The sequence below is a fragment of the Neopsephotus bourkii genome, unplaced genomic scaffold (genome assembly GCF_033783945.1).
Source record: "Neopsephotus bourkii isolate Nb327-2 ecotype Australia unplaced genomic scaffold, CSIRO-AGI_Nbou_v1 NB_887, whole genome shotgun sequence".
Classification (NCBI taxonomy): domain Eukaryota; kingdom Metazoa; phylum Chordata; class Aves; order Psittaciformes; family Psittacidae; genus Neopsephotus; species Neopsephotus bourkii.
The window spans coordinates 1,564,137-1,592,087 of NW_026901381.1; the positions used below are offsets into that span (position 1 = coordinate 1,564,137).

Consider the following 27,951-nt stretch of genomic DNA (forward strand, 5'->3'; position numbering starts at 1 on the left):
CAAGCTGCTCCAGTGGAAGGGGTCCCTGCCTGTGGCAGGGGCTGGAACTGGAGGAGCTTTAAGGACCCTTCCAGTGCAAACCATTTGATTTTTCTATGATTCATTTATATCCACACCAAGCCCAAGCTCAGCCTCCTGGATCTCACCTTCCATTGTATGGAGAGTTGGAGATCTCCATCCTTAGAGGCTTTCAAAACAGCTGGGTAAGACTTGAAGCAGCCTTGACTCTGAGGCAGGAGGTTGGAGTAGAGACCTCCAGAGATCCCAATGGTGTTATTTATCTGATTCTGCCATTGCCTGATTCAGGTGCATCAGGCTCTGCTGCACCATCACCCCTGGCCTGACCAGCACACAGCCCTCACTGACCGATCCACAGGTCAGGGAGCCCAAGTCCATCATCTCTACCTGGCATTGGTTGCTTTAGCTCAGGAGGCAGAGGCTATCTTGTCATTTCCATGTGGCCCTTCAGGGATTTTAGCAGCTTTCATCCCCTAGATGGAAATCAGACCAGGTGAAAACACACCACAAATTCCTTTTGGATGAGACACCTTGGAACACACCAGGGGCTGGGGACCAATGGCAGGGGTCACAGAGCGAGTCCTGATCCATCAGCCCGTTTGCAAAGATGAGGGTTGAGCTCACAGCTCTTCTTGCAGAGCCCCTCTCTGGGGTCATTCCTTCATCCCAGAGGATGGGCCGCGGTTTCCTGATGCTCCTCAAGCCTAGAACTTCATCTGTAAAGTAACAGGGGCGAGAGCAGCCAAACCCCCTCCCCGCAATGCAAGGTTGCTGCCATCTCCCGGCTGGCTCTGGCCATGCAGAATGTCACAGAACACGTTTTTCCATCTGGAAAAGTCCGCATTGAGATAAAAATCCTTCCTGGCTCCGTCTTCCAATTCTCCCCCCCGGGATGCTCCAGGTTCTGCAGCCACCCAACTGACCGGGAACCAGGAACCGGAGCTCCAGAGAAACAAAAACCTCCCGATCCACTTGGGACTTCCAATGGGGTTGCTGTTTGCTGTTTCTCTGTGTGTGGTGCACGTCACAGAGACTAAAGGGACATGAATAAGTCCCCTTAAGAAGGCTCCAGGGATGCTCAGTGACCTGTGCAGCATCCTGGGGACACAGGGAGCTTCCTGTAGTGATAAGACTACAAAGGAAGGTTTATTTCTCTAGAACACTTATTCAGCTTTCATCTCTGGCAGTGTTTCTCAATCAGTCGTTTCAAAACGTTTTGCCAGCAGTACTTAACCCCTGCAGCACCTCTGTGGTATAGGGCTCAGCATCCACACACCACAAACAGGGTGACTGAGTGGAGAAGACAACCCTGTCAAAGAAGGAAGGGAGGAGCAAAGAAATGATGATATCCCCAGTTCCCAATCCCATGTCCTAGCAAAACCATCCCCGCAAGCCTCCAAATGTGCAGATATCCTGATGGAAATACAAGCAGCATCCTGCCATTCTCCTTATGTAAACTGTCTGTCTTTCTCACTTGGGCATCATCCGGACCCTTGATAAGCATCAAAACCATGGTGGCCTGGAGTGAGGTGACACAACCCAGAAACCCCTGAGGAGCTGCAGCACTGGTCAGCACGAAGCCCATTTCCCCATGCTACCTACTCCATTCACAAACCAAGTTAATGGTGGCTAAGAATAGACCCCAGATGTCCTCCTGGCCTTAAAATCTTCCTGTCCTCAAGGAAATGCAAAGCCCGTGTGGTCTGTGGCATGTGTGGGACATGAACAATGAGCCAGAGCTATGGAAAGCTTGCACATATCAAAGACTCCACCAAAAATCACTGCTTTTAAATAACCTCTGTTCCAGTTTGGGGCAATAGGTGTTTAGCAAGGATAGCACAGAACAGAGCAATGGATCTATAAATGGTCTATAAAGGATTCATATAAATGAATCCTTCATTGGTATAGAGAATATACCAGACAGAGCAGACCTGTTGAGATGTCTGTTTTCTGTTACCTATTTCTGCCTATTTACCACTGTGACAAATGCACAATCCTGTAACAAACTGCTGTTTCTGAACAAAGACCATTGATGGGGTGCCTTTAGAAAACCGCATCTTAAGTGCAATTTACTACTGTGTTATTTTGGGGGGAATAGGAATTATTGTATAGTGCCATTTTATATCCACAGTCCCCAATACATTTGGGAAATGTCCCAAAACACACTGAAGATAGCACTGTGGGGTTCTGCATCACTGCTAAGAATCAAAGCATCCATGTGCAGAATAAAGAGCAATTTCTTTCTGCATAAGCATTTTCCTTCTGTTGCCTGAATCCAGGCTCTTGATAATCAGCAATTACAGGGAAGAGCTGTAACAATCACATGGCAGTTTGCACTTGCAGAGAACCATGCTATTTATTGCGTGAGTTATTCAGATGGAGAAAGCTGTTTGGAATCCTACTGGTAAATGAAAAAAGAAAGCTGTTTCAGAAAGCTGAACTTGTATTAATAGCGAATCTAAAGAGCCTAGAGAAGAACACAATCCGTTTGGAACTGATTTGGTTTGCTCAGAAACAGGAAGGAGTAAATATGGGATTTAAGGAGCTTTTCCTCCACTAAAATGTATTACTTTTTGAATGATGTTTTACAAATTGCCTTTAATACGGTGTTTTGGAAGGTGATCTATGGGCTTCTATAGCACCACTGGCTATAGCACCACTAACCTCCAGTAAATGACAGTTCATTCACCTGTACCACACACAGGCCCCAGACTCTGACTGTTCAGATTTACAAACAGAAAGGCCAAGGCAGAGGCTATGGAATGATAAATCACAGTTAATTCCACAATCAGGGCCTCCAGCTCCTATCTCCTCAACCTTCTCCTTTGCTTGCAGAGACAGGGTTAAAAAAACACTTCCCAGTATGAAATAATCAATAAAGAACCTGCAAGACCTCTTATAGCACAGAGGTTTTGTTCCTTTACCATGCCACCACCTGACCTTCAGCGAGCTGCCTGCTCAGGACACCTACCCATGAACCCACATTGAAGCCAGGCAGGTGATACTGTGAAGCCTCCCATGGTGGCCAAGTCTGGGAGGACCTACCCTGGCTCTGCCCCACTCCATCAGGGCAGGGACACTTATCCTGGGCATAGGGAACCCAGGCCTAGTGCCAGGAGGGAGGAGTGCATCCCTCCCATTCACAGAGCAGCTGCTGCCTGGCAATGGGAGGAGGGGTTTCCATGGCACTGCAAACAACAGAACAGGAGACAGGAGGGAGCCCAGAGTTGAGCCGAGCTGCAGCCACATCGCATCCATGACCACATCCACATCCATGACCACAGCTCCCCCTCGGAGAGGAGCCCCGAGGAGCTCTCCTTTAGGTGAGAAACCAGAGAATAAAGGGGTGAGGGCAAGCACAGCAGTTTCCTTTCTGTTTTGACATCAGATTGAGTCTCACTCAGACAAGTGGAGGTGCTGGTGTGTGCCACTACTCACAAACCCTCTCCTTCTCCATGGGAGAATGGGATTGGATGTATTGGGAAACAGGGCACATGTGTCCCTGGAAGAGCTGCTCTGCAGCTCCATCTTGGAGTGGTTTCCCAGCCAGCACAATGAGCCTCCCCTGCAAGCGATGGGATCATTGAAATCATTGGAGTGTAATAAAACAAAGGCTCATCCAGTGCTCCGGGAACACAGTGGATGGATTTGTGCTGGGTTTGAGAGCAGTTTGCCTGTTTACTTTGGCAGGTCCTTTTCTGCAGCTTGATGCTAAGGAAAAGGGCTGAATATGTATTTCAGTAAATTAAAACCATGAATGCCTTATCTATTGGCTATTGGTATGTAGCTACTGAAACATTAAAGTGTCAGGGGCAATGAAATATATGCCAAAGGTTTCTGGAAACAAAGCTACTTTTGTATTTGCATTATTTAGCTTAATAATTATAATTCCCCAACTAGCACTTCTGTAGCTTTTGGCATTGTTTCCAATGTGATGTTCAAACAATCTATAAAAAAAGCCCCCCAGAATACTTTGATAAAGTGTGTATTTATAAATTAATCTTAGAAACAGATTCCTATACTTGGCTAAAACACTATTATAAAGCACTTTTAATCTCAAAGGGTCGCACTGATAATTATTTTCCATATACCAGTATCCTCTGCCTGGTCCTGCTTTTCAGTCCCGTTCCCCATAGCAGGAATTTAAATCAACCCCATGAAGATGTTTATGAGAAGGGGTTTAGATGATAGAACCTAGAAGAGCACTAAGAGGGCTGAACATCCCAGTGTTTGCCGGCCACAAAGTGTATTCAGTGGAATGCTGCAGGCGTTTGCCTTCCTGCCCCTGCCCTGATGTGGTTTCCTCCAAAGCTCACATCAGCAGCAGGGGTTCTGTTGTTCCAGGATGTAGATGAGGGACCCCTAGGGAAAAATACCCCATTGAGTTACGCAAACATGAAATCAAACCAACACATCAACAGGTCTTTGGGAAAAGGCTCTTCAAGAGCTGAGGAAGACAGGGAAAACATTTGGGATGCATTGGGACAGCCTAAATTCCACCTCGGCCTCTGCATCTCATCAACAGGGAAGGTTTGACACCTCCAAAGAGTAAGATACTAATTGGGCAGCTGCACAAACACAGCCAATAGGAACCACAAAGCACCGAGGATGTACATGGAAATTAGGCCAGATGAGTTTAGCTCAAAATGCTTAAAACCTGGAGGTTGTTCAGAGCAAGAAATGATGCTCTAAAATAGCCCTAAAACCAGTGCAAGTGGAAGAGCAGATTTCCTTCCATGTCATATGCCAGTGCGGATCAGGAATGGTCCCAGCAGCAGCACTAAATCAATTCACTAATACCTCGTTGGACCCAGCTTGCTACTTCTGTTGATGAAAGAGTAACTTTAACAATGGTGTATCTGTTCTTTGTAAGTGAGCGCATTACAATTACACCTTTTACCCTAGGAATCACAGCAAAGGCTACAGAAAGAGACAGGATTCAGGGAAACCAAAACCAAACCTTCAACAGTTTGCCAGCCTAACATTAAACATGACAGAGTTCCCTGCAGCGTGCCTGTGCAGTCCAACAGCCGGTCAGCCTTATTGCAAGAAACCCACAGTGATGAAGCAGTTCCTGATAAGAGCTTTAGGGACCACAAATATTGCTTGTGAAGCAGCAATAGGAGGATGAAAAAGTAAGGGTGTGGATTAGATCTGGAGATGCAGGTGGAAGCACAGGCAAGGGTCTGAGTTGCTTATTGTCTCCAAATTGGATTGTCTTTGCCACCCCATCAGTCTGTGCGTAAGGAGGACTGTGTTTTACATTAGCCAGGGATGAACATCTCCCTTTTGGGGTCAGAACACAAATATTTTCCAGGTGACTGAAGCTTGTTGTTAATTCCTACAGACACAAAAGGCTCAGTGGTTCAGATCCAGAAGGGTCCTGGGCCCATCAGTCTGTAGAACCTACTGCCTCAGCTACTGGCAGGTCGCAACTGACTGATGTGTTTATGGTTTTCCTTGGGCCAGGATAAATACTGTCATCTGCACATACAATGTCAACACCTAAAAGTCTCCTTTGCAAAACTGGAAGGGAATCCCAGCTTGTGCTGCCAGGTAAGACCATGATGCTCCAGCAGCTTTTTGTTGTTAGGTGAAAGGAGAGGCCGATCACTGGCTTCTTATAAGCCGTGCCCAGCTCCCTGCTCTTGACTGAGCACTGTTCAGGTGGGATGCAGCAGATCAGAGCCTCTTTGCACCGGTCCTGAGATTCTGCCTCTTGTCTTCTACATCCTTTTTTTTTTTTTTTTTTTTTTTTTGCAGAAATCCCAGAAAAGGATGAAGAAAAAACAAAGAAAAAAACATCTGTAGTTCCTCCAGATTTCGATGTTTTCTCAATAAAGGAAAAGGAAAGACAAAAGGCTTGGGAGGTACGTATATGTGCTTTAGGTCTATGTATATACAAGCAGTTCACTGGGGCAGGCAACCAAGGAATATAACACCAAAATCTAGTGCATGAGAGAAATAATAGCTGTCAGATTTAGCTAAGATTCCCCCAGATCAGCTTCAAGTCCATGATGAGAGATTAACTTTACCAAGAGCAGATCTGAGCACAGCCTCGCTGGTTGCTGCTGCAAAAGGTGGATATTGTCACATTGCCTGCTTCAAGATTTACCACTCATTCGTGTTCCTTGAGAAGAGATCAGTGCTAACAGCACTTTGTATGTTTCTGTACAAAGCTTTGATGAAAGATCTCTTGCTTTCCACCTCAAAAGGCTTGGCTTTCTGCTTGGAAAGCTGTATTCCAATGTTGGATGTGACCTTCTTCTGAACTGCCAGCAAAGGAAATGGCTGGGAAGAAGGATAACATGGGTTTCATGCCTTAGGTTTCTCCATATGATAGGGAATTGCAACTAGACCAGAGAGTAGGGTCCCAGGAATGTCTCTTTCTTATTTCTACGATGGACTTAGGGCATGCCATCCAGAGGGAGAGGCTACCACACCTCTGAGAGCTCTGATAGCTGCACACAGTTGCAGAAGCCAACCAGTGATATGAAAGCAAGAGGCCTTTGTTTCTAAATCACAAAGGGAGGCTCCTCACTTCACACTGATGACTGATGTAATCTGGTTTTCTCTTGGGTTGAAGGTCACTTCATTAGTACAGGGAAGGGCTTAGGAAGTGAGCTGAGGATGTCTGCTGAGTGATGTCCTCAGCCTAACCCATGCCCAAACTGTGCAGACAGCAATGAACTGCACTTCATCCCACATGAAAGCACCAAGTATGAACAACCTTTTACCCTCCAGAAAGCTCTGGGGTGGGTTTAAACAGACACTCTCAACGTGAACTTGAAGGTTTCCATGCCTTTGTGACAGTTGGAATAGTCAGTATTGAGTGTGGGCTGTCCTCTTCTTCCCTTTTAATAGGGGACTTGAAGGATGAATCTCTGCAAATTTCCATTCTCTCCCAGGAATAACCCAGGAAGGCCAAATGAGGACAGTGAGTAGGTACAAACCGGCACAGCTGGTGGCTGGATGCAGAATACAAATCAACAACCTAATGGGCACAAATGCTAAGAAAGGAAGCGTTTCACTCGCCTCAAGAGCAAGTATCATGGGCATTAGTCAGATGAACCAGGCAAACATGCAGCAGCAGGGGATCAGCCACCTTCTAGACTGTGAATAACCCCTCGCGCCTTTAAACCCACAGCAAACACAGCACATAATCACACCATCCACGTAACTGCTTTCTCATAGGAACGTGAAAGGATGAAGACCATGAAAATCCATGAGAAAACTACTTACTCTACTAAAGCAAAAGCAAAGCAAAAAGAGTTAAGGCAAGCTCTGCAACAGGAAGAAAAGGAGGAGGCCAGAAAACAGGCAACAAATGAAGAGAGTCTGAAAGCTCCTCAGAAGAGTCTTTTACAGAAGACAGCCTATAAAAGAGGTAGGGAACAGTTGGTATCTTTATAATGGTGCTGTTCAGCTGAGTGGCAGCCTAAAGCAAAACTCAGAGAGGGGATGGGAGCAGCAGTTAGTTCTAGCTGACTCTGGAGAGCTCCTGTAGACACAGCACTTACACACTACATCATGCCAGCCTCTGGCCCATCTCCATCTCACACCAATGAAGCTCGTGTCACCTTCACTTCCATAGCCTGGGTTGCACCATCCCCTGTGGCCTTTGCAGTAGCTGGGAGCTCTCAGAATCAGCTGGGACCATGTAGGACCTTGTGTCATGGAGATGTTAATACTAAGCTGACTTAAAGTTGGATTTTAGTGGACGTGGGCCTCTGACACGAGGAGCAGCTTTGCTATTAATGTTTACAGGACTTTAACCTTTGTAAGGACCAGATTCCCCACTCCATTCTACCTGGTTTTACCCCACAAAAGCCCACATGAAATCGATCCTAAACAAAGTCAAAACTACAATAAAATAACTGGTATTGCTGGCTCCAGTGCCAGTCACATCCATGCTATGACAGCCTACATGTCCACTGTGTTTTGCCTTGGCTGTATTTCCTGCTCTAGTCTGATCAACTTTATCTTCTCATTGCAGATTACCCAGTAAAAAAGCAGACCTTCCGTGACTACATAAATGACATAAGAGAGATATCTTTACTTGAGGTACTTGGCTTTAAGAACATTACTTTCTATTAATTTCATTATTCTTCCTGGTATTGCTTTCGTTTGGTTTTGGGGTTTTCCTCCCCTGAGATCCATCTCCTAGACATCCTACCAAGGAGGAGTACATCAAACCTCATGAACTGGCTGTCCAAGTCCTGTGTTAAAGACACTCATAGTCGATAGCCTAGCAATTCCAAACCAAAAAAAGAACATAGGTCATTGGCACCATCCAGTAGCAACTATTTCATTGTATAATATATATATTAGATATAAAAATATATATTTAGTATATGTGATATATATTATATATATACTGACCTTTTGGCTCCTGCTGTCCTATACGTCAGTTATAGCTGGGAGCTGTTCTGGACTCAGAATAAGGAACCCATGCTGGAATATCCCCATTATTCACCTCTGTTGTTGTGCTGTAACAGACTGAATCAAACTTTGTCAGCCAGGGGTTAATGCAGTGCTGAGATTTCTGGTTTCTGGCCTTAATTTCACCTTTTATTTGCTATATTACTTCTGAAATACCTCCTGCCCCCTATGTACTCAGTTTGTGTTAAGACACATACCTTGGTTTGAAAACCTTACCCTCTCCACCAACAACTATAAGGTAGCCAAGAACAAAGCTAAAGCAACGTACCTTTAACATCAACCAACCAAAGTGACTGTGCTGCCTTTTGGGTTCATTTCAGTATGTCACAACAGCACAGAGAGAGGAAATTCAGCGGCTGGAGGAGATAGCAAGGAATGAGGAGAGGAAGGTGGAAAAGGCTGCATACTGCCTGAAGAAGGAAGCTGCCAGTTTTGAAGAGTTCCTGAAGGAGAAGCAGAAAAACTTTGTTCAAGCCCTGAAAATGTAATGGATGTTGAGGGAACCACCCCTGTGCCTTTTACACTGGACACAGGAGGTCTTTTGCTTTACCTCCTGCAGTTTTGGCTGGCAAATCCTCTGTGTCTGAGCTTGTCCAGAGTTACAGCCCTTTCCCCCTGCACATTCAATGAAAGAGAGGAAGAACAATAGCTGGGGGATCCCCTCACTACAAAACCCTTTAATGCAGCTACAGCAAAGGAACCTACTGCTGACCCCACCACTTCTATCCTTGTCACATCATCCTTATGAGAGGGAGATGCCTCTGCCTGAATGCTCACAGCAAGAGCAGTCCCCTAAGAGGAGCCAGCTGAGCACTTGGGTATCACAAGGGCAGAGCAGCAATTGATGCTCAGCAGCAGCCAAATGAGGAAGGCTTTAACCTGGAAGCATCACTGGGCTCCCATGCTGTCTTTGCCAATGCAGGCAGGAGCCAAGCATCCCTTGGGATGCATGGATAGCAGGAATTTCTAGCACTCCCCTCACATCTATTTCTGTTTCATACGCACCTCAAATCCCTCCCCACTTCCCGATGAACCGTTTCCCAGCTGATGTTCATTCCTATTTCCCCAGTGATGGAAAAGAAGCTGAAGAGGAGACAAAGAAAATAGAGGAGGAGATCCAGGAGGTCAATTCCGAAATCGAGAAACTCCAATGGTAACGGTTGCGCGCTATTCCACTCTTCCTGCCCAGCCTTTAACAGCTCCTGCAGTGCTTCACCCTCCCACCATTGTGGAACAGGGAATTGGGGAAAAAGATTCCTAAAAGTATTAAGTTTTAAGAGTGAGAATCCTGGAATGGTTTGTGTTGGAAGGGACACTAAAGCTCATCCAGTCCCAACTCCTGCCACGGGCAGGGACCCCTTCCACTGGAGCAGCTTGCTCCAAGCCCCTGTGTCCAACCTGGCCTTGAACACTGCCAGGGATTCATTTTCCAGGAAGAATTCCCCAACTACGAGGCTGAGGGCCATAGGGATATGACCACGCAGCATCCACATGAGGAACCACAGAAAGCATGCAGGGCAGGTTCCCATTTGTCTTTGCATGTCCGTGGAGACATGTGCCCTGTTGTCCCTTCTCTGGTTGATGCTGAATATCAAGAGTTGAAAAGAACCTCTTCAAACAAGGGCTCTTCCTCCCTGCTAACAAACTCCGTCCCCTTCTCTCAACCCACCAGCGTATCTGAATTGACGGTCGATCTGCAGGAGTGCAGGAGGTACAGGAAATTTCTCCGCCAACTCTCAGAGTGGCAGGGGAAACATAGCAAAAGGAACACAAGCACAAGGGATGTGAAAACAGCATGCAGCACTAGAGAAGGAGATGCTTCACCTCCCACCACTGCAGAGCAGGGTGAGTGCCAGGGGAGAGCTGCCCCCCCCCACCCCCCCCTCACTGGGTCAGCCCCATGCTCTAAGGGTCCATCCCTCCTTGTCTCCAGGCCAAGGTGGGACAGCAGGGACAGATGCTGCCAGTCCCAGCAGTACCAACAACATGGATGTGCCAAGTTTCCTGCTCTCTTCAAAGCCTTTGACTGTCGAGTCCTTGCGGGACATCATAGAGTTCCTGAAGCCTCCATCACCAAGGCAGACGTAAGTACAAGACAACACACACAACAGACTGAAGTGATATAGAGAGCCCTCAGCTGAAGGAGTCAGCATAGAGGAAACCCACTCCTCAGCTTTGTGGGCATACAGAGACCTGGGTCTGATTGGAACAAGTCAAACCAGCAATAGAAATCTATCAGGTACTCAAGTCAGCACCTAGGTACCTGCTCCATCCGCAAATCCTCTGCTCAGAGCCTTGCCAGAAGGATTTGGGATGGCCTTGAGGTAACCCCAGGAGGAATCACAGACCTGCAAACAGCTGCCTGTTGTTTTGCCATTAATGAAGGCCTGAGGCCACTGTAGCCCACATTGCATTGAATGCTGTCAGCAAGAGCCTTCAGGCCATACCTGCTGGAATGCAGGAAGAGAATCACTGCTGTAACATAGGCAGGGCCAGCCCAAGAAGAGGAAGGGCAGGTGGGACTATGGGATAAGTATGTCCAGATCCAGCTTCTTGAGGCAAATAAAGCAATTGCCTGGAAAAGCAAAGCATGAGTGGCTGGGGAACCTCCCAAGGCCAAAAAACCAGGCTACCAATAGAGTTTGAAATAAGTCACTGCTGCAGGGCCATTTCCTCTGCCTCCACTCACAGCATTGCAGATCCCAGGTTCTCCCAAGCCACTGCACTTACTGGGCTGCTGCCACATGGCAGGAATGATGCAGACACAAGTGGGCTGATACTGACACGAGGCACATGGAGTTTTCACCCCTCCGTGGCACAGGGGATCAGGTCCAAGTGAAGGTGATGAGCAGGCTCTGCTACCAACAGGAGTAAACAGCAACAGCAAACACCAACAGTGCCCCTCAGTCACCAACAAGGTCTCCTTTGAGCTGTCGTTTCTCCAAGGGGCTGACACACAAAATGCTTTTTCAGGACCTTACCGGAGGATGAAGAAACCGAAACGAGCTCGGATGAAGATGAGGTCAGGAGTCTCGTGTTGAATATTCATGGGTTCTGTTTGTCCTGTGTCATTTACTGATGTTCTTTCACCCTCTAAGTATTCATTATGCTATTGAGGACTTACTGCAGCCATCACTTGCCAAAAACCTACCGTTACCCCAAAGCTTGCCATCCCCCAGTGAGGGGAGTGGCACGAGATGATCTTCAGAGGTCCCTTCCGACCCTATGATCCTATATCACATCATACAATGGGAGATTGGGAAATGAGGGAAGTTATTGGGTTTTCAGTGGAAAACCAAAACGAGGAAGGCAGAGCTTCACCGCACGTGTTTTCCACTCCAGGAGCCCGAGCTGTACTTCACTGATCCCCAACAACTGCTGTCTATTTTCATGGAGATGGAGGATGAGAAGTTCTCCGTCCTCCAGAAATCCCAGGAGGCAGAGGAAAGTCTGAACAAGGTCCTACAGACTTTAATCAGCACACATGAAAGCATGTAAGTGTGATCCTGCAAGGGAGGGGTCCCTCTGCCCCAGCTTTCAACGTAAGTGATCCCCTCTTCTCCCACCTAGCACTTCACCGTTGGGCTGCATGTTGCAGACCACAGGCAATGCTGCTCATGCAGCACACAACAAAGACTCTTTCTCACCCCATAGAGCCCAAGCTGCAGCACATCCAACTCATCATCTCGTGAGCCCATAGGAAAGTGTCCCCTCCATGTAATTTATAGAATCCTAGAATAGCTAGGGTTGGAAAGGACCTTAAGGTCATCAAGTTCCAACCCCCCTGCCATGGGGTAGATAGGAGATAGGACTCGAGCTTGGGACTAGTTCCTTAGTCCTCAAAGCACAGGCTGGGGAAATGATGCATTCACACCCACAGCAAACAACAGCCAGAAGTACCATGTAATTCTCACCCACAAAGATCAAAGGAAGACACCAGGCATGTCCTGGAGCAATCCAGACAAGCACCTATTCCAACCCAGTGCAAACCCTTCCTAGAAGAAGCCAGCAAGGAACCCAAGCCTATTTTGTAGTATAGTGTTTCAGTGACAGGCACACACACATATTCCCATTTAAAGTGCAGATTATCCCCTTGGAAAAGTTTATCATCTATTTCCCGCATTAGTTATTATAAAATCCCGAGTATTCAGCCATGCCGCTGGTGCCTCCCCAACCCCAGCATTTGGTGTCACTGCTGTTATTCCAATTAAATCCCTCTGCCATGGGGCTGCGGGTGCGAGCTCCCCAGGAATGGCACGAGGTGTTACCTCCATCTGCCGGCAGCAGGAGGGATGGTCCCAGGCTGGAAAGCAGCAGCAGCAGCAGCAGCAGCAGCACAGGAGTCGCGTGTTTCAGAGATGCGCTTTCGCTATCCCTGCTTTCTCTTGTGGCCTAGGGAGGAGATAGCAGAGCTGAAAGAGCAGGTGGCCACCCTCAAGTCCTCCGTAGCCGAGGAAGAAAAGAGAGCAGCAGATCTGAAGCTCAAAGTTCAGCTCCTTTCCTCTGGAGAAGGCAAAGCTGATGATGAGGTACGTGCCGAGATGAAGGCAAGGGGGGGTTAGTGCATAAATGGTTCCTCTCCACCAGCCATACCCATCCTGGGAAGAAAGCAGTGGTTGCACTGGGGAGGGATGGGTGCTGTTTCTCAGCAATGGAGCAGGTTTGGGCCATTACTGAGGAGCAAAGTGATGTGTCTGCTCCATGCAGGGCCATAAGGCAGGAGTTGGGCTCACAGAGGCTGCAACCCACCCCAGGCCACAGCGAAGCTGGGGAGATGAGACCAACAGGAGAATGGTTTCACATCTATCCATCTATCCCAGACACTGGTGCTAGGGAAAGAGGGAAACGAGCAACTGAGCTTTGCTGAGGGAATTAAAGGGCACTGATTTCCTCTGCTTTTGGAGGGATGCTGGGGTTCTACTGGGCAGAGCCTCTTACCACATCCCCTCTCACCTCTAGGACAAAATCCTTGCAAGCCTGAGCGAGAAGGTGAAAGAAGTCTATTGCCAATGCACTGGGGACAGCGAGGGAAACCTGCAGACAGTGCAGATGCTAATGGTGTTGGAGAAAAGGCTCAACGATTTACTGGACAGCATGGAGGGAATCCCACCAGAAGAGCTAGAACATGCTTTGAAACTCAAGGAAAAGGAACGGAAGATAAAGTAAGATAGGACACTCTTCTGGGAATGGGGCCTTTCCTTTTAATGCTGACAGCCAAAAGCAAGGATATAGATCAACCTGGGAAACTGAAAGCCTGTGTGACCAATCCATCCCATTTTACTTCTATAAGGGCTTCACAGTCATAGTCCTTGCATGTCCCAACCAATAGCTTACAGCTGCATAGAAAACACCTGGAAGTTACATTAGAAAAAGGCCAAATCTGGAATAATTAAATACAAGTAATAATATTAATAATAACAATAATAAATAATAAAATAATAAATAATAAGTAAATTATTAAAACCAGATTCAAGGATGAGAATGATCACCAAAAGAAGTCAGTTTGCAGTAACAATATTTAAACTGATTAAATGGGGAAACCACTGCTCTGTAGTGATTTAGCACACTCAAGGTCTGATGGTCCTGATACTTGGTCAGGCTTCAGTTAAGTACATAAGGGCATTTGTCAGCAATGCCAGCCCTCAAAAGGCTCTTCCACAAAACTCTTAAGTTAAATAGTAGCAAATTAACAACATCCATGAAGGTTGACATGAGACACATTCCTTTTGGCTTACACACATGAAATAGCAAAGATGCTGCTGGAGAGCTGATTGTGTCTGCCCATCCTCGGGTGAATCAGATCCAGCAGAGAAAAACCAAACAGCGTAAGGATTTAAAGGCAGAACAGTGACATTGTCCTCCTACTTACCCTTTCTCTCTGCATCTTTCTTCACCTTTGTAGTAGAAGGGGTGTGATGCTTCCTCCTGGTGTTCCGTAAAGGGTTTTGTGTTCTTAACTTACAAAAGAAATAGGACAAGCTACTTCTACTCTGGGGAGGAAGGAGGATAACTCAGAAAGGAGTCGGACCCCCCGGATAAAAAGTAAATCCCACCAACGAAAAAAAGACCCTCAAAGAGCATTTAAACTTCTCCTGAAGATCGTCAGGTTTAGAATTCACTTCCTCTCCACCAGTGTTCCATGAGCCCAGATCTGTTCCAGTGCTTCATTTCCATAAGGAATTGGAGCTGGTTACCATCATCAGCCTCCACTGTGCCCACTTAGTCAAAGTAGCTCCATGGTTACACTGGTGAGAGCTTCAGACACAACAAGCATCATTCACCTCCAAAGCTGGTGAGCATCCTGGTCAACTGTAGAGTGTAAGTCACCTGCTGAAAGAGATACAGAGCATGTTTGTAATGGAGAGCAACCATCCAACATCTCCATTTGCAAAGCTTGAGGTGCTTTTTCCACCCCTCACTCCAGAAAGGACAGGATCAACTACAGCACCTGTTTCCCTCTCACCACTTTCCCAGCAACAGCACTCCAGCATCAGCTATACCCATCCCCTCTGCTCCGGTGGCCCTATACTGTTAGATGTAAGAGAAAATGTTAAGATGTTGATGTTGTGTATCAAAAGTGTATTTGGTGCATTTAATTTATCCTTCATTCAAAAGGCTCAGAGAGGAAAAGCTGAGACAACAGGAGAAGCAGAAGGAGGAAAGGCTGAAAAAGGCCCTGGAAAGGTCGGAAGCAACTGGGGAAGTGAAGGTAAGTGCAGGAATCCATGGGAATCCCTCACTGAACAGCCCACTGCAGGGAAGCTGAGGGTACCTGAATATCAAGGACTTAAGGGAGGAGTGGTACAGTTTGGGGGTGGCACCCACACTCATGTGTAGCCCAGTTTACAGGACTGATGTAACTTAAGCAACTGCTGGAGTAACACTGCTTACTCCAGCACAATGCAAGCTTCAGGCCACAGCTCGTGGTGCATGCTCCATGGGTCAACACGACAGTGAGGACATGGGCTATTGAGAACAGGCACCATGGGTCTCTGCCCCTTTACTCAAGTTAAAGCAATAAGGTTCTGCATGGTCCATCAGCTATTTCTTTGGACTTGCCTTCCTCAACAGTACAAATCAGGCTTTAGTCAGAAACCAGTTGCAGGTGCAATAGCAGGCTGTAGAAGCTGATGCAATAGCAGCCCATAGAAGCTGATGCACAAGCACATGCATGGCCTTGAAATGTTTGACACTTATTTTCTAATGGATAAAACCACACTTAAACACACTGAAATCTGCCCAGAAAAGAGCAAGGGGCCACGGCCCCTCTAGCAGGAGCATGAAGGTGAATCAGCCTTAGGTGTGTGGTTCAGACTGACACAGGCGACTCTTCTTCCTCTGCAGACCAGCAGGAGGCTGATGTTTCGCTCTGTCCTACCTCCCAAGAAGCCAAAAAGAAAGCCCAAACAAGAAGAAATAGATAAGCAGGAGGAACAACTCTATTACTTCACCTGACAGCACAGCCTCACCCACAGCATGCAGGGCTGATGCTGCTTTTTCATAGGTCTACATTCTTGATCAACTTCACTCCTTCTTCTGTCCCAAAATCCCAGCCCCCTTTCTCCCTCTACTGATCTTTTGCCTAAATAAATGAATTTAAATTGTCACATTTTGCTTCTCAGGCTCCTCCAAGCAATGATGTTTTCTTCATACAGGTTTTGATGCAAATAGCACTATCCCTCCAAACCTGACTAGTGAGATCTATCACAGTCCTGGCAACAATCTTTGTTAAGGCATAACTAAGTCGGGCACCCACAAGACATTAATTATAAGCACAGATCTGATGGAGGCCTCTAAAAACCAACAGCTAAGCATAGCTTTCAATCCAAGGGATGGGTTTCATTACAGACCACCTCATTATTGCGCACAAGACACAAAGGAAAAGCAGCAGCTCTGCAGAAATCAAGCTGTTAACAGCGAGCTTTATGCCAGCTGCATCCATCCAAAGAACACCACCCAGTGACAAACTGACCATAAAAAAAAAAAAGCTTTATTAACCCTTTTGCACCAGCAGTTCGTCAGGTATCCATTGCCAGCAATGGAGTCCAAGCCAAGTGATCCCATTTTCGGCCCCAAGAGGTTAGCACTTTACATTCACTTACAAAGCTGAGTGAGGTACATTTTCAGACGTAGAAAGATTTGGTTGGAAGTCCCATAAAAAGATGGAGTGTTCCTTGGCCATTGTAATAGATTCAGAACTGGTATGGTCCTTGAGAACAGCGCAATGCTAATGCAGGCATCGGGAGCTCGAGGCATCTCAGCTTCCAGGGAGAGCACGGTGACCACTAGAGCAAGACCCAGCAGTCCCTCCAGATGATTCCTCCTCAACCTTTCAACCTCTCAGGAGTGGACTCCATTCTGCAGCCACAGCCACCACGTAGAAGATCTCATCTACCAAATGAGTTTGGTTTGGAAACCCAACCTGAGAGGTTTAAGAGATTCCTGGACGTAAGCTGTAAACTCAGGCTGAGAGGAACAGAGAGACCTCAATGCTAAAGATAGGAAAATAAAACTGGTTCAACCAGAGGATCTAACACTGCCTACAAACCAGGATGTGAAGGTGAAGGTAACCTGTATGCTTTCTTTCCTCTCTCCCCAAGTGCTCAACCAGGAAAAAGCCTTGATCTGGACACATACATCGTTCAAAAGGCACAGGAAGTAAAAGCGTTTCTGAATGACCTCGTGTGAGTTCAACACCAGTCTGACTGTAAAATAAATAAGTATGTGCAAGGTCAGAAAGATCAACAACCTTCTCCTGCGTGCCATATCCTATTGTGTACGAAAATACACATACGTGCATACACACACCTTATTGAGAATAAAAACCAGCACATACACTCCCTTAGCAAACTCCTATACATCATTTGATAGGCATTCAGTACATCACCATGAGAAACACTTAAATTACTACCTTAAAACATAACCAAAGGTGGTTTTCTTGTTTCCTATACAACCCTATAGTTATTTAGGTGTCTGCAATCCAGGTAAGTACAGTACATACAACCTCTCTCTCCGCCCCCAAGAGAAACTGCAGGCTTTCAGTGGGGCAAATCTTCCTACGTAACAATTGTCTCCCCCCATAAAATACTCTTGACCACGCATAGTCTGTAAACCAGTTGGAAGCTCGACGTGTATGGGACAGCAAGAAAGAACAAGTGTTAAAACAGTGCTCCATACAAAAATCCCCAAGAAAACAACCCAACCCAAAGTAAAAAGGTAGTGGCCAGTTCACAGGTAACTTGGCAGCAGTTTATAGATGAGATAAAAATCAAGGTGCTTCAATTTACGTGACGGTCAACATTCCTCCCCAGAAAGGGAACACAAAGCTGAAATGAACCTCTCAGATGCTGTTGGACTCCTCACTCCTCACTTGCAGTGAGTACAGTTCTATTGCAGTTTTCAAGTTGTGCTGGAAGAATTCAGCAAAGTATTTGGGATGCAGGAGCGAGGAAAGGGAGAAACTCAACATGAGCTACAAACTGATTCACAGCTAAGGTAACGGTTAGAATCTAACTTCCTAAAACAAAGAGTTGAGGGCATCTCGTTTTCATGGTGTGGGACATTCATTTTGTTACGTGTGACACTTTTAGTCCACTTTTCTGCCAAAACACAGGGGCCAAAACAACTACTTGTGTGTGTGTGAGTGTATGGAAGAACACTTGCAAAGGTTAGCTCTTAATTCCTCAAGGCCACTGGCTCCAGAGAAGACCAGCAGAAGGAAGGTTTGAACTGCTGTAGGCAGGATGAATTTGTTCGTGTTAGCTGTAGAATACTTGCTTTCCTGTGAAAACAGTAAATATTACCCCAGTTTGAAGTTTAATACAGCACTTCTCCCTGAAACAACACTGTACAGCAGTCTGCCTCAGCCTCGCCAGCCTCCAGGCAGACAGGGTATCTTACACAGGCACATCAAGTGGGATTTACATCTTGTAAGAACGTCTTTCAGTTGCAGCTGTCCCTAGCACATTGCAAAGAGTGCAACCATCATCCAGCACTCCTGGTTTTCCTATTTTCCTTGGAAAAAGACCCACCACAGTCATCTCACTCTGTCAAGACGTGATTGACCAACTTGTTTTCAAGTAATTCTTCTTAATAACGGTCATTCCAGATCCTGTAAGTTTATTGTGCTTCCAGTGAACTGAGAGTTATCAGAACCTGCATCATCTTCAGTGGAATTGTGTGGCTCCTGTTAAAGCAAACAGACAGCACGAAGAGGTCAGTGCCTTCACCTCTCGATGCTTTGAATGCTTATCAGTAAGATCACCTTGACATTTAGCCAACACCAGAAAAATGCTTTGAATGGTTTAGAGGAAACCCAAAACTCTCCTACTTTGGGGACCCCCTCAAAAGGTTTTCCTTTGGAACACTTCAGATAAGCATTACTAATGGGGATAAATTTAAAATCACTATTTGTTTTGCCTGCATTAACTCTCTGCCATGGCCAACAATCCTAGAACTCTTCTTGTATTTCTAGGTTTATCACAGTAAAGTGCTCCTCTCAAATACTAAAGCTTTATTTTCCATCCAGGAGAAGCCTGGTTAAGAATAACTGTATTGCACAGTCCGTCAAAACCAAAGCCCCACACGGTCAAGTAGAAAATGGGATTTACGTACATGTGAATCCTTCACTGCTCAGTTCTCAGCTGCTCCAGTTTACCAAAACAGCAGCTACCAAAGCATTTACACAAGATGCTCCATGAAGCTTTCTGCATTCAAACACCACTGATACTCAGCAGTGACCACGGGCAAGCAGTGAAACCAAAGACTGGAGAAGTGAGCAGACTTTTTAACCTAACTGCACTCCCATTTAGACACCACTCTGAAATCTAAGCTCAAGATCTCATTTCCCACTCTGTTCCCACTCCCCACCTCTGCTGCAACCTGTTACGTATCAATTCTGATCCTCTTTCTTGACCCACTTAATATCTGCAGGATGGGATCAAGAAAACAAGGATGGAGCACTTCAGTAGTAAATGAATAGATTTAGTTACTCATTATTCAGAAACAGAGGAAGAAAAACAACCACTTGTGACATGTCAAAGGTTGGTAACATACACAAGATCAATCTTGCAGTGCCAGCTCTCTGCTTACTGCTTCTTGTAAGTGGAATTAAACTCCCAATGAAAAACACAGTATTTGCATTAGGATGAACACAAGAGTGTTCAAACTAAACTGCCTTCACTTTCACACTAGGTAATAAAGCCCAAGGGCTCTGACATGTTGTACCTGAAGTATGTGAACAGGTAAATCCACTGTAAGCTGAGAATGAGACGAGGAAGACTGAGAACTCAGTTGAAAGGGCAAATCCCCCTCTCCTGGGGAATCATCCTGTGAATACAGAAACGTGATGCACTTACAAGACCTTCAAGCATCTCAGCACAATGTGGCAAATTTCACTCAACCTCATCTGATAAAGCCACTCTACTCATAAGGCCTAGAGCCACACAGATGCCTGGGAAGGTAACTGCCACTTAAATCAGCCCTTGAAAGATCACCATGCAAAATGGAAGTTGGCTAAAACTCATCACAGTGTTCCCTCCATCAAGTGTATCCAGTCTCAGAAGCTGAACAGGATGCTTCCTACAGCTACAGTGCCTGTATATTCCAGGCTGGACTGAGTATTACCACTGAACCAAATAAAAACATCTTGCCCATTTCCACAACACAACTGTTTGAGCCTCCAGCAGCTGTACTACTGAACCAGCTCTGTTTCCTCTCTAAAGCCACTTTCATACAAACTTCCAACGAAAGCATTTCTTGCAGGCAAATGCTCTAAGGGACACGGTACATATCAGAGATCTCAAAATCCCATCTTGGGGCAGTAGTACCTGAGTTGGCAGGGAGTCAGGTCCTTCCATAAATGTGCCAGTTTGGCTAACAGAAGATGAACAAGCTTTTCCTCCTCAGCTCTTACCTGAAGAAGCTGAATTTGCACATACTGGGCTCCAGTGGCAGGGTCCCTTATTGTCAGCCCTCCATTTGGCAGAACTATGTTGCCACCCAGTCGACTGCCAGGAGTGGATGATGAGAAGTTGGTAGGGCTCACTTTACCACCCTTGCTTTTCCTCTGACCAGAGCCAGATGCTGCTGAAAGAGAGAAGGTTTAGGATTGAGATGGTCAGAAGCAATTTGCCATTTCCTGCTAGCAGTTTTCAATTTGATGCAGTTATTTACACTACACAGATGTCTGCCCACAGTACTGTATTATTAAGCACCATCTGATTAACTGCTACAAGGCCAGACAAGAACCAGCTGAACTCCAACTGCTGACCAAGCACCTTTTGACACAGAATCCTTTAGGTTGGAAAAGACCTTTAAGATCATTGAGTCCACCCATTAAATGTAGGGATGCCATTAAAACCACATCACAGAGTGCTGTGGTTTAGAGCTCACCCCTGCGGTAGCCCAGGAGCATCAGCATGCCTGTTGAGTTCTACAAAGGAATTAGGAAGTAGAACTGCATTTTCTGTTTTTAATTAGTAACTCCTCTCCTGAAGTCATGCTCATCATTTGCCCAAACTGTAATAGAAGTGCTGTGGAGCTCATCTATCGCCAGTAAGACTCCAAGGACTGTTAGGCAGAACAGGCTGCAGAAGTACAACTACCACAACCTTAAGCGTTTTCCAGTTTAAAACCGGATGAACCAGCTGCTTGTATCACAAGCTGAAAACCAAAAACCTAGTCAAAATAAATGTGAGAAATACAATCCTGCCAGCTGTTCCAGGTTTTGGTTTGGTTTTTAAACCTATAGTAAATGAAAGGCTTGGAAAACTTCCTTTTAAACACTGAACTCCCCTCTAGAGTGTACATTCAACCTAGTTAAACCTAGATACTCCTCCATATGATGATGCACTAAACCAGAACGTATGCAGGCCAAGACTTTCACAAATACAGAAACGTGACAGTGCTTAATTCAAACCTAGTCTCTTAACTCACCTTAGAAATTATCACCTTGATTCTCAGAGGTGGAAGGTCTGAGAGCCAGCAAGGAAGAACTAAACTATATAGATGTGATATTCCACCCCAGGCCCAAGGATAGACACAACTCAAACACCTGAGCTCACACAGACCACATCTGACCTGGCAAAGTAACAGTTTATAATCCACATCAGACAGCTTTGAGTCAAACTAGAGCTCAAAAGAAAATGCATTTGAAATCAAGACCTAAACCTCACCCTGCACAAGAGCTCTCTACTAGGCTAAAATCAAAGAATGGGGTTTGAGTAGTTCTAGATAACCAAGAAATAAATTCCTTAACACTGCATACACAGTGACTAAGTGAAACACAGAAGTGAAACAAACTCAGCTGATCTTTTCAATGTCTATACTGAGTAAAAGAAAACCCAGTAAGGTAAGACCGAAAGCACAGACAACAGAAAGCAAAGTGATCTCAATTATGTATTGTAATAAGAAATTAAAAAGCAGATTAAGAGATGGAGAGATAGTGTCTTGTTAACACTCATCAAACATGTGGTGCAGATCTCCTTATAAGCTTACTGTGAATTTGATATTGCACAGAATGCGATTATCTCAAGTAACAGATGGCACACCACATGCATGAGTATTTTAACTAGCAAGGAACAGGATGGGGTGCTTTAGGATGTTCTCAGATCCTTGCTCCCATTTCAATGCCAAACCCCTGAACTGTATATAGGAAACTGAACAAAATGAATGGCTTCTCACCTGTGCTGCTCCCATTCCCTTTTTGTTTCCTTTTCTTGGCTAGCTGAATGGCTCTGTAGTCTGTTCTTGCAGATCCACTGCTTTCCTGGTGAAAGAAAATAAAGCCAAGAGATGCAAAGTTTTCTTACTTCCTATCTGGACTTGAGCACAAAAAGAAGTTAGCTCCACATTCACTTTGTAACACAAATTAAAAGTTAAATCTGCAGTAACACAGTAAAGCAGAAAGGGAAGAGTACTCAAAATGGGAATGAGGACTGAGATGAAGATGTTTTGGTTACTCTCCCAGCCTAAATCTTTCCCTGGGATGAAAAGCACAAGACATACCACACATTCTTGGGTGTTCTTGTAAATCCCATTTCTTTCTCAGACAGACGGATGCTCATTTTTTAATCCCTTAACTTTCCCCACCAGAATTCAGTATTTCTTAAGAGGATTTATTACCATACCCGATCTACTTCTGATTAATCCACGACACAACCTATTCAACGTAACACTCCACATCCTTCACCAAAATAAGCCAAAACCTGAGAGGTCTCCCTAAGAGGTATCTCAGTCATCCAGGGGTAAAACAGTCACTGCATACCAAAAATGAGCTGCCAGTTACGGTGCCAAGGTCCATTTCTTTCTGCGCGCTGTAGCTCCCTGGAGGGTTGGAGAAGACAAACTGTGTCACTACTTTGCTGCCCTCTTGTTGACCAACAACATCCGAGCTCGGAAGCAGATTGCGTTCAGCTTTAGTTGGTGTTAGTAACTCAGGCACATTGGTACTGCCGAGGCTACTAGAAGGAGTCAAAGCAGCTGTGTCGATGGTTAGATTATTGCTGGATGTCAAACCGTGCACATCTTGGCTGGAATTCCTCACCGATAGGGATGCTAGGGAACCCAAGGCTTCTGCATTGACAGTCTGTACATCATCCAAATTTAAAGTGCTTTGCTGCAGAACTGTTGCACTGGTTCCCAGCAAGAGAGAACTGTCCAGGCTCTGTGGCATATCGCTGCTCGTCACCAGTATCAAGGGGTCGACTGCCTGGCTCAAAGAACTGGTGCTGACAGGGAGGTTTCCTCCCAGTGTTGAGCCCACCGAAGCAACATCAATGGTGACAATTCCAGAGTTCACCAGTGCCATGTCTGTTGCAGTTGCAGAATTGTTACTAGACACGTTGGAGAAGAGGGATACGAGGTCTATGTTGCTGAGATCGCTTTGTCCTGGACTAGTGAGCTCACTGCTGGGTGTGAGGGAGCTGGTTGCTTCGAGCTGAGTGAGGAGGTCTGGAAGAGAAGAGGTTTGGCTCTAAGATAAACCTTTCATCAGAAAATGAGGAGGAAAGACATGAATGATCAAAGGGGAAAGCTTCAAACTCAGCCTACTGAAAAGCTTCTCAACTGCCCTGAAAGCAGATCTAAGGACAAGAAGCTTACTGAAATTCACTCCTTTATAGAGAAATTCCAGTTACAAGAACACTTGCCAAAAGTACCACCAAGGCAGACCAGACCAAGTTAGGCTGTTGAGGAGTGGGAGTGCAGAACAAAGTGCTTTTGGTCCTTGCTCATGCTTTACAGATGGCACGGAGAAGGAGAAGCTCTACTTCATTCAAAAAGCTGCAATTTCATAGAATCCTAGAATAGTTAGGGTTGGAAAGGACCTTAAGATCATCCAGTTCCAACCCCCCTGCCATGGGCAGGGACACCTCACACCAAACCATGTCACCCAAGGCTCTGTCCAACCTGGCCTTTAACACTGCCAGGGATGGAACATTCACAACTTCCCTGGGAAACCCATTCCAGTGCCTCTCCACCCTTACAGGAAAGAACTTCTTCCTTATACCCAATCTAAATCTCCCCTAAGTTTTAACCCATTACCCCTTGTCCTACCACTACAGTCCCGAGTCCCTCCCCAGCATCCTTATAGGCCCCTATGCCACAGGTCAAGCTCAAATCTCACTTTCTGATACCAGTTACAGGTGCCACTAAAAATTTTAGGGAGGGAAAGCGCATTCCAGCCTGGGTGAAGATTCTGCCATTTAGCTCAGATTTCAACAACAGTAAATACACATTTTCCTTAAGAAGACATCCAGGTTTTCCACTGCACCATCCCATAGTTTGAAACAACTACTTTACCTGGGCTGAAGTTATGCTGTTTGACCATGTGTGTCTTCATACTGTGTTTGGAAGTGAAAAACTTATTACAGCTGGGTACAGGGCAACGAGTCTTTAAGGAGTCCACATCCTGAAGGTGTTTTTTGGAGTGAATATACAGGCTACTTCGTGCTGAGAACTTTGCACAACAGCCTGTAGGAAGATACACAAGGCTTTAATGTGTCATCTGATTTCAATCTGATGTTCCCATTCAGTGTCTCAACAGAATAAATGAGAGTAGCTTTACAGAATTCTATTTGCAGTGCCCATGTGTGCATTCAGAGGAATCAGAAGAAAACCAAATACATATCGCATTGTTTTATCAAGGACGTCTCAGTGGGTAGGGCAGTGCAACAACCTGTTTCTGACAACAGGAAACTCTTTAAGTCAGGCAGTGCAATGCAAAACCTTTCCCTGCTACAGCATATTAAATGTTATCTCTCCATGATGACTGCTGGCAAAACCATCACAAGGAGAAACAATCACCAAGCAGAGCTGCTTTACTTTATGAAGCAAAATATCATAGAATCCCAGACTGGTTTAGTTTGGAAGAGACCTTAAAGCTCATCCAGTCCCAACTTCCTGCCACACGCAGGGACACCTTCCACTAGAACAGCTTGCTCAAGCTCCATCCAACCTACTTAGTTTTACCTCTCCAAACTCTGTTAGAAGACTCCACTCTAAACTGTCCCAATCCCACAACAAAACTGGTGCTTTGGGAAAACACACACAATCTTTAGGCAACATGCACACAACTACCAGTTAACATATTAGAATGGACCAATACCTTCTACTGGACATTCAAATGGCTTTGTACCAAGGTGAGTTATACTGTGGCCTTTCAAGTGTTCTGCTCTTGTGAAGGACTTCCCACAGCCTTCTACTGGGCACATAAATCTCCTGTCGTCTTCATGTTTCCTGCAAGGGAAGGCAATTACCATTGACATGATTAAATCCATTGCTGCTTAAGTAATGGAAGGAAACCAAAGAAGCAGCAAGCGATTTAGGGCAGTATAACCAGAAAAGGTTACCTTTTATGTCTCAGCAGCTTGGACATGCTGGTGAAAGACCAGCCACAACCTTCGAAGTCACAGATAAAAGGCCTTTCACCTTAAACAAAGAACAGTTATGTTAAGAATCTAATAGGGACAAGCACACTGCTACTAGAAGATCTCAAAAGCTGTTTCAATTGAATCCATTTAAGACAACTCAACCACCCTCCCCTGCTAGTCACTGCAGAGTACTGTGATGACCCTTCCCACTTAAGACAGTCTGAGCCTTCTTTAACTCCAGGCTACTGCATCTTTCCATATACATCAAGAAGCACAAATAATTAATGACTAATCCTTCTCTTTTTAATCTGAGCCACCTTCAAGATGCTTCAATAGCCAAGAACAGTGTTATTCAAACTAGAAACACAACTGAAATGCGTTCTGTTTTCATGACCTGTGACTGTATGTTGACTACAACAGTCTGAAGTTGGTTTCTAACACATCTAAGAACTTCACTCAGCAAAACGACACTTAAAAAACAGTTTTCCCAGCAAACTGAAGCCCATGTATTATCTCCCATATGCTTTCCCAGGTCCAAGTCACCCTCACAGATACCTGTGTGGCTCCTCATGTGGATTTTCAGTCGGCAGGCTTTGTCATACTGCTTGTTACAGCCAGGGAACGAGCAGCAGAACTGCTCCTGCTCTCGGAAGTGGGCTCGATTGTGGGAGAATAATGCACTCACTGTGATAAATGTCCTTTCACAGCCTGGGGAGAGAGAAGGGAAACAGCGCATGGACTTGATGGAAAACTGAATCAGGAAACTGCAGTATCTCCCTCCAAACTTTTAGTGAGGGATCCTCATGATCCTTCTTCTAGGATATTTCATCCCAGTACATAGAAAAACCAAACAGTGCAAACCTAAACTACGCTGCTCCCAAGGACTATGATCATTTAGCCCAGGTGGGCAGTCAGAACACACACAGCCTGGTGTAAGGCACATCATAAAATGCTCATGCTGTGCTTCACAACAGTACAAAGTCACGTTGTAAACTGAACAGTGAAAGCGCAGCACCCTCCAGCTCCCAAACTGTCATAGAACCACGGAATGGTTTGTGGTGGAGAAGACCTTAAAGCTCATCCAGTTCCAGCCCCCTGCCACGGGCAGGGACCCCTTCCACTAGAACAGCTTGCTCCAAGTCCGTGTCCAACCTGGCCTTGAAGACTGCCAGGGATGGGGCAGCCACAGCTTCTCTGGTCAGCCTCACAGAGAAGAACTTGTACCCAAGAACGCATCTCAATCTCCCCTTTGCCAGTGTAAACCTCCTGCCAAGGCCCGGGCCACCTTCCATGAGACCATGTCGCTCAAAGCACCCTCAATAACCCAAGTGGCTCTTCCTCCCGACTCAGGAGGGGAATGAGGGCCAGCACGGAGGAGAAGCGAGCTTCGGGGACGGCGGCTCTGGCTTACCGGGGAAGTCGCAGCGGTAGGGCCGCTCGGGCTCCAGGTGGCTGCGGCGCCGGTGCGCGGCGAGGCGGGCGGCGCTGGGGAAGCGCTGCCCGCACAGCTCGCACTTGTGCGCCGCCTCCTGCTCGTGGGCGCGGCTGTGGGCCCGCAGGTTGTAGACGGTGGTGAAGCGCTTAGAGCAGCCGGGCGCCGCGCAGGCGAAGGGCCGCAGCTTGTCGTGCGAGTGCAGGTGCCGCCGTAGCTTGTAGGCCGTGGCGAACGACCAGGCGCAGCCCGGCACCGGGCAGCAGAAGGGCCGCGCCGCCGCACCGCGGTCCTCCTCCCCGCCACCACCACCGCCGCCGCCGTGCGCCGAGAGGCGGTGCAGCCGTAGCTGCTGCTTGCGGGGAAAGGCCTCACCGCAGCGCGGCTCCGGGCACGGGAAGGCCGGCGGAGAGCGCGGCCGCGGCCCGCCCGGAGGCTCGGCGGGGCTGGCGGCGGCGGCTGCTGGGGGAGGTGGCGGCGCGGTGCCCGCGGCCTGCTCGGCGCCGGGGCCCAGCGTGAGGACGCCGTTCTCGATGCGCACCACCAGGCTCTGGTTGTTGATGGTGATGGTCCCCGAGAACGAGCCATCCTCCGCCCCGCCGCCATCGCCGCCGGCGGGGGGCAGCGGTGGGGGAGGCGGCGGCGGCGGAGGCACCGCTCCAGAGGCCTCCTCCTCCTCCGGCGGCGGCGGCGGCTCTGCGGGCGGCGGGCCGGGCTGGGCTCGTCCCGCTTCGCCGCTTCCCGGGCCGGCCTCGGCCGCGCCGCGCACCACGTTGAGGACGAGCAGGAGCCCGTCGTTGTCGGGCGTGGGCCCCGCCGGCTGCGCGCAGGGGCTGGGCGCCGGGCTGGCCTCCGGCTTCTCCTCCACCAGCAGCACCGGGAAGCTCACGTAGAGGCCCGACGCCGCGGCGGAGGAGGAGGAGGCGGCGGCGGCGGGCGAGGGGTCCCAGTCGGGCGGCGGCCGCCGCGGGGCGGCGGGCGGCGCAGCGGGGCCGCCATGTTGCACGCCGGGCCGGGCCCGGGCCGCCTCCGCGGCGGGCAGCCCCTGCGTTTCCATCTTGGGGGTCCCTGTAGCAGCGCCTGAAACCGGAGCCGCGGGGCGGGGCCGGCGCGGGGCAGAGGGGAATCCCGGAGCGGGGATTCCAGGAGCGGAGCGGGAGGCGCCGGGGAAACCCGGAGCGCGGAGTC

The 27,951-nt window shown here is 47.2% G+C and overlaps 3 protein-coding genes across 5 annotated transcripts in view; 1 reads left to right on the forward strand and 2 right to left on the reverse strand.

Moving 5' to 3' along the window:
* The window catches only part of KLF15 (KLF transcription factor 15), a 28,417-nt gene extending 28,249 nt beyond the window's left edge, over positions 1-168 (reverse strand). The window contains exon 1 of the mRNA XM_061357194.1: positions 147-168. Within this exon, the coding sequence (XP_061213178.1) occupies positions 147-153 (7 nt within the window). The 5' untranslated portion in view covers positions 154-168. The remainder of the gene's footprint in view (positions 1-146) is intronic.
* A 3,106-nt stretch (positions 169-3,274) lies between these two features.
* On the forward strand, positions 3,275-15,974 carry CFAP100 (cilia and flagella associated protein 100). Its single transcript, XM_061357329.1, is given in 16 exon segments — positions 3,275-3,364; positions 4,924-5,101; positions 5,488-5,574; positions 5,782-5,888; positions 7,213-7,405; positions 8,015-8,082; positions 8,781-8,944; positions 9,530-9,613; positions 10,133-10,305; positions 10,394-10,544; positions 11,434-11,494; positions 11,803-11,954; positions 12,857-12,989; positions 13,420-13,622; positions 15,076-15,169; positions 15,805-15,974. Coding segments are annotated over 16 exon segments (2,049 nt in total). The 3' UTR covers positions 15,916-15,974.
* A 2,555-nt stretch (positions 15,975-18,529) lies between these two features.
* Positions 18,530-27,904, reverse strand: ZXDC (ZXD family zinc finger C). 3 transcript variants are annotated; one of them, XM_061357167.1, is made up of 10 exons: positions 26,743-27,902; positions 25,887-26,039; positions 25,311-25,389; positions 25,067-25,197; positions 24,262-24,432; positions 22,727-23,412; positions 22,144-22,228; positions 20,375-20,544; positions 19,687-19,788; positions 18,530-18,646 (listed from the first exon to the last, which is right to left on the reverse strand). In XM_061357167.1, the coding sequence occupies exons 1-10, from the start codon at positions 27,818-27,820 to the stop codon at positions 18,560-18,562; spliced, it is 2,742 nt and encodes a 913-aa protein (XP_061213151.1). In that variant the 5' UTR covers positions 27,821-27,902; the 3' UTR covers positions 18,530-18,559. The 3 variants fall into 3 exon arrangements, with proteins under 3 accessions (XP_061213151.1, XP_061213150.1, XP_061213152.1); XM_061357166.1 differs by having other exon boundaries at positions 20,375-20,547; positions 26,743-27,900; XM_061357168.1 differs by lacking the exon at positions 19,687-19,788 and having other exon boundaries at positions 20,375-20,547; positions 26,743-27,904.
* Between the last annotated feature and the right edge of the window lie 47 nt (positions 27,905-27,951).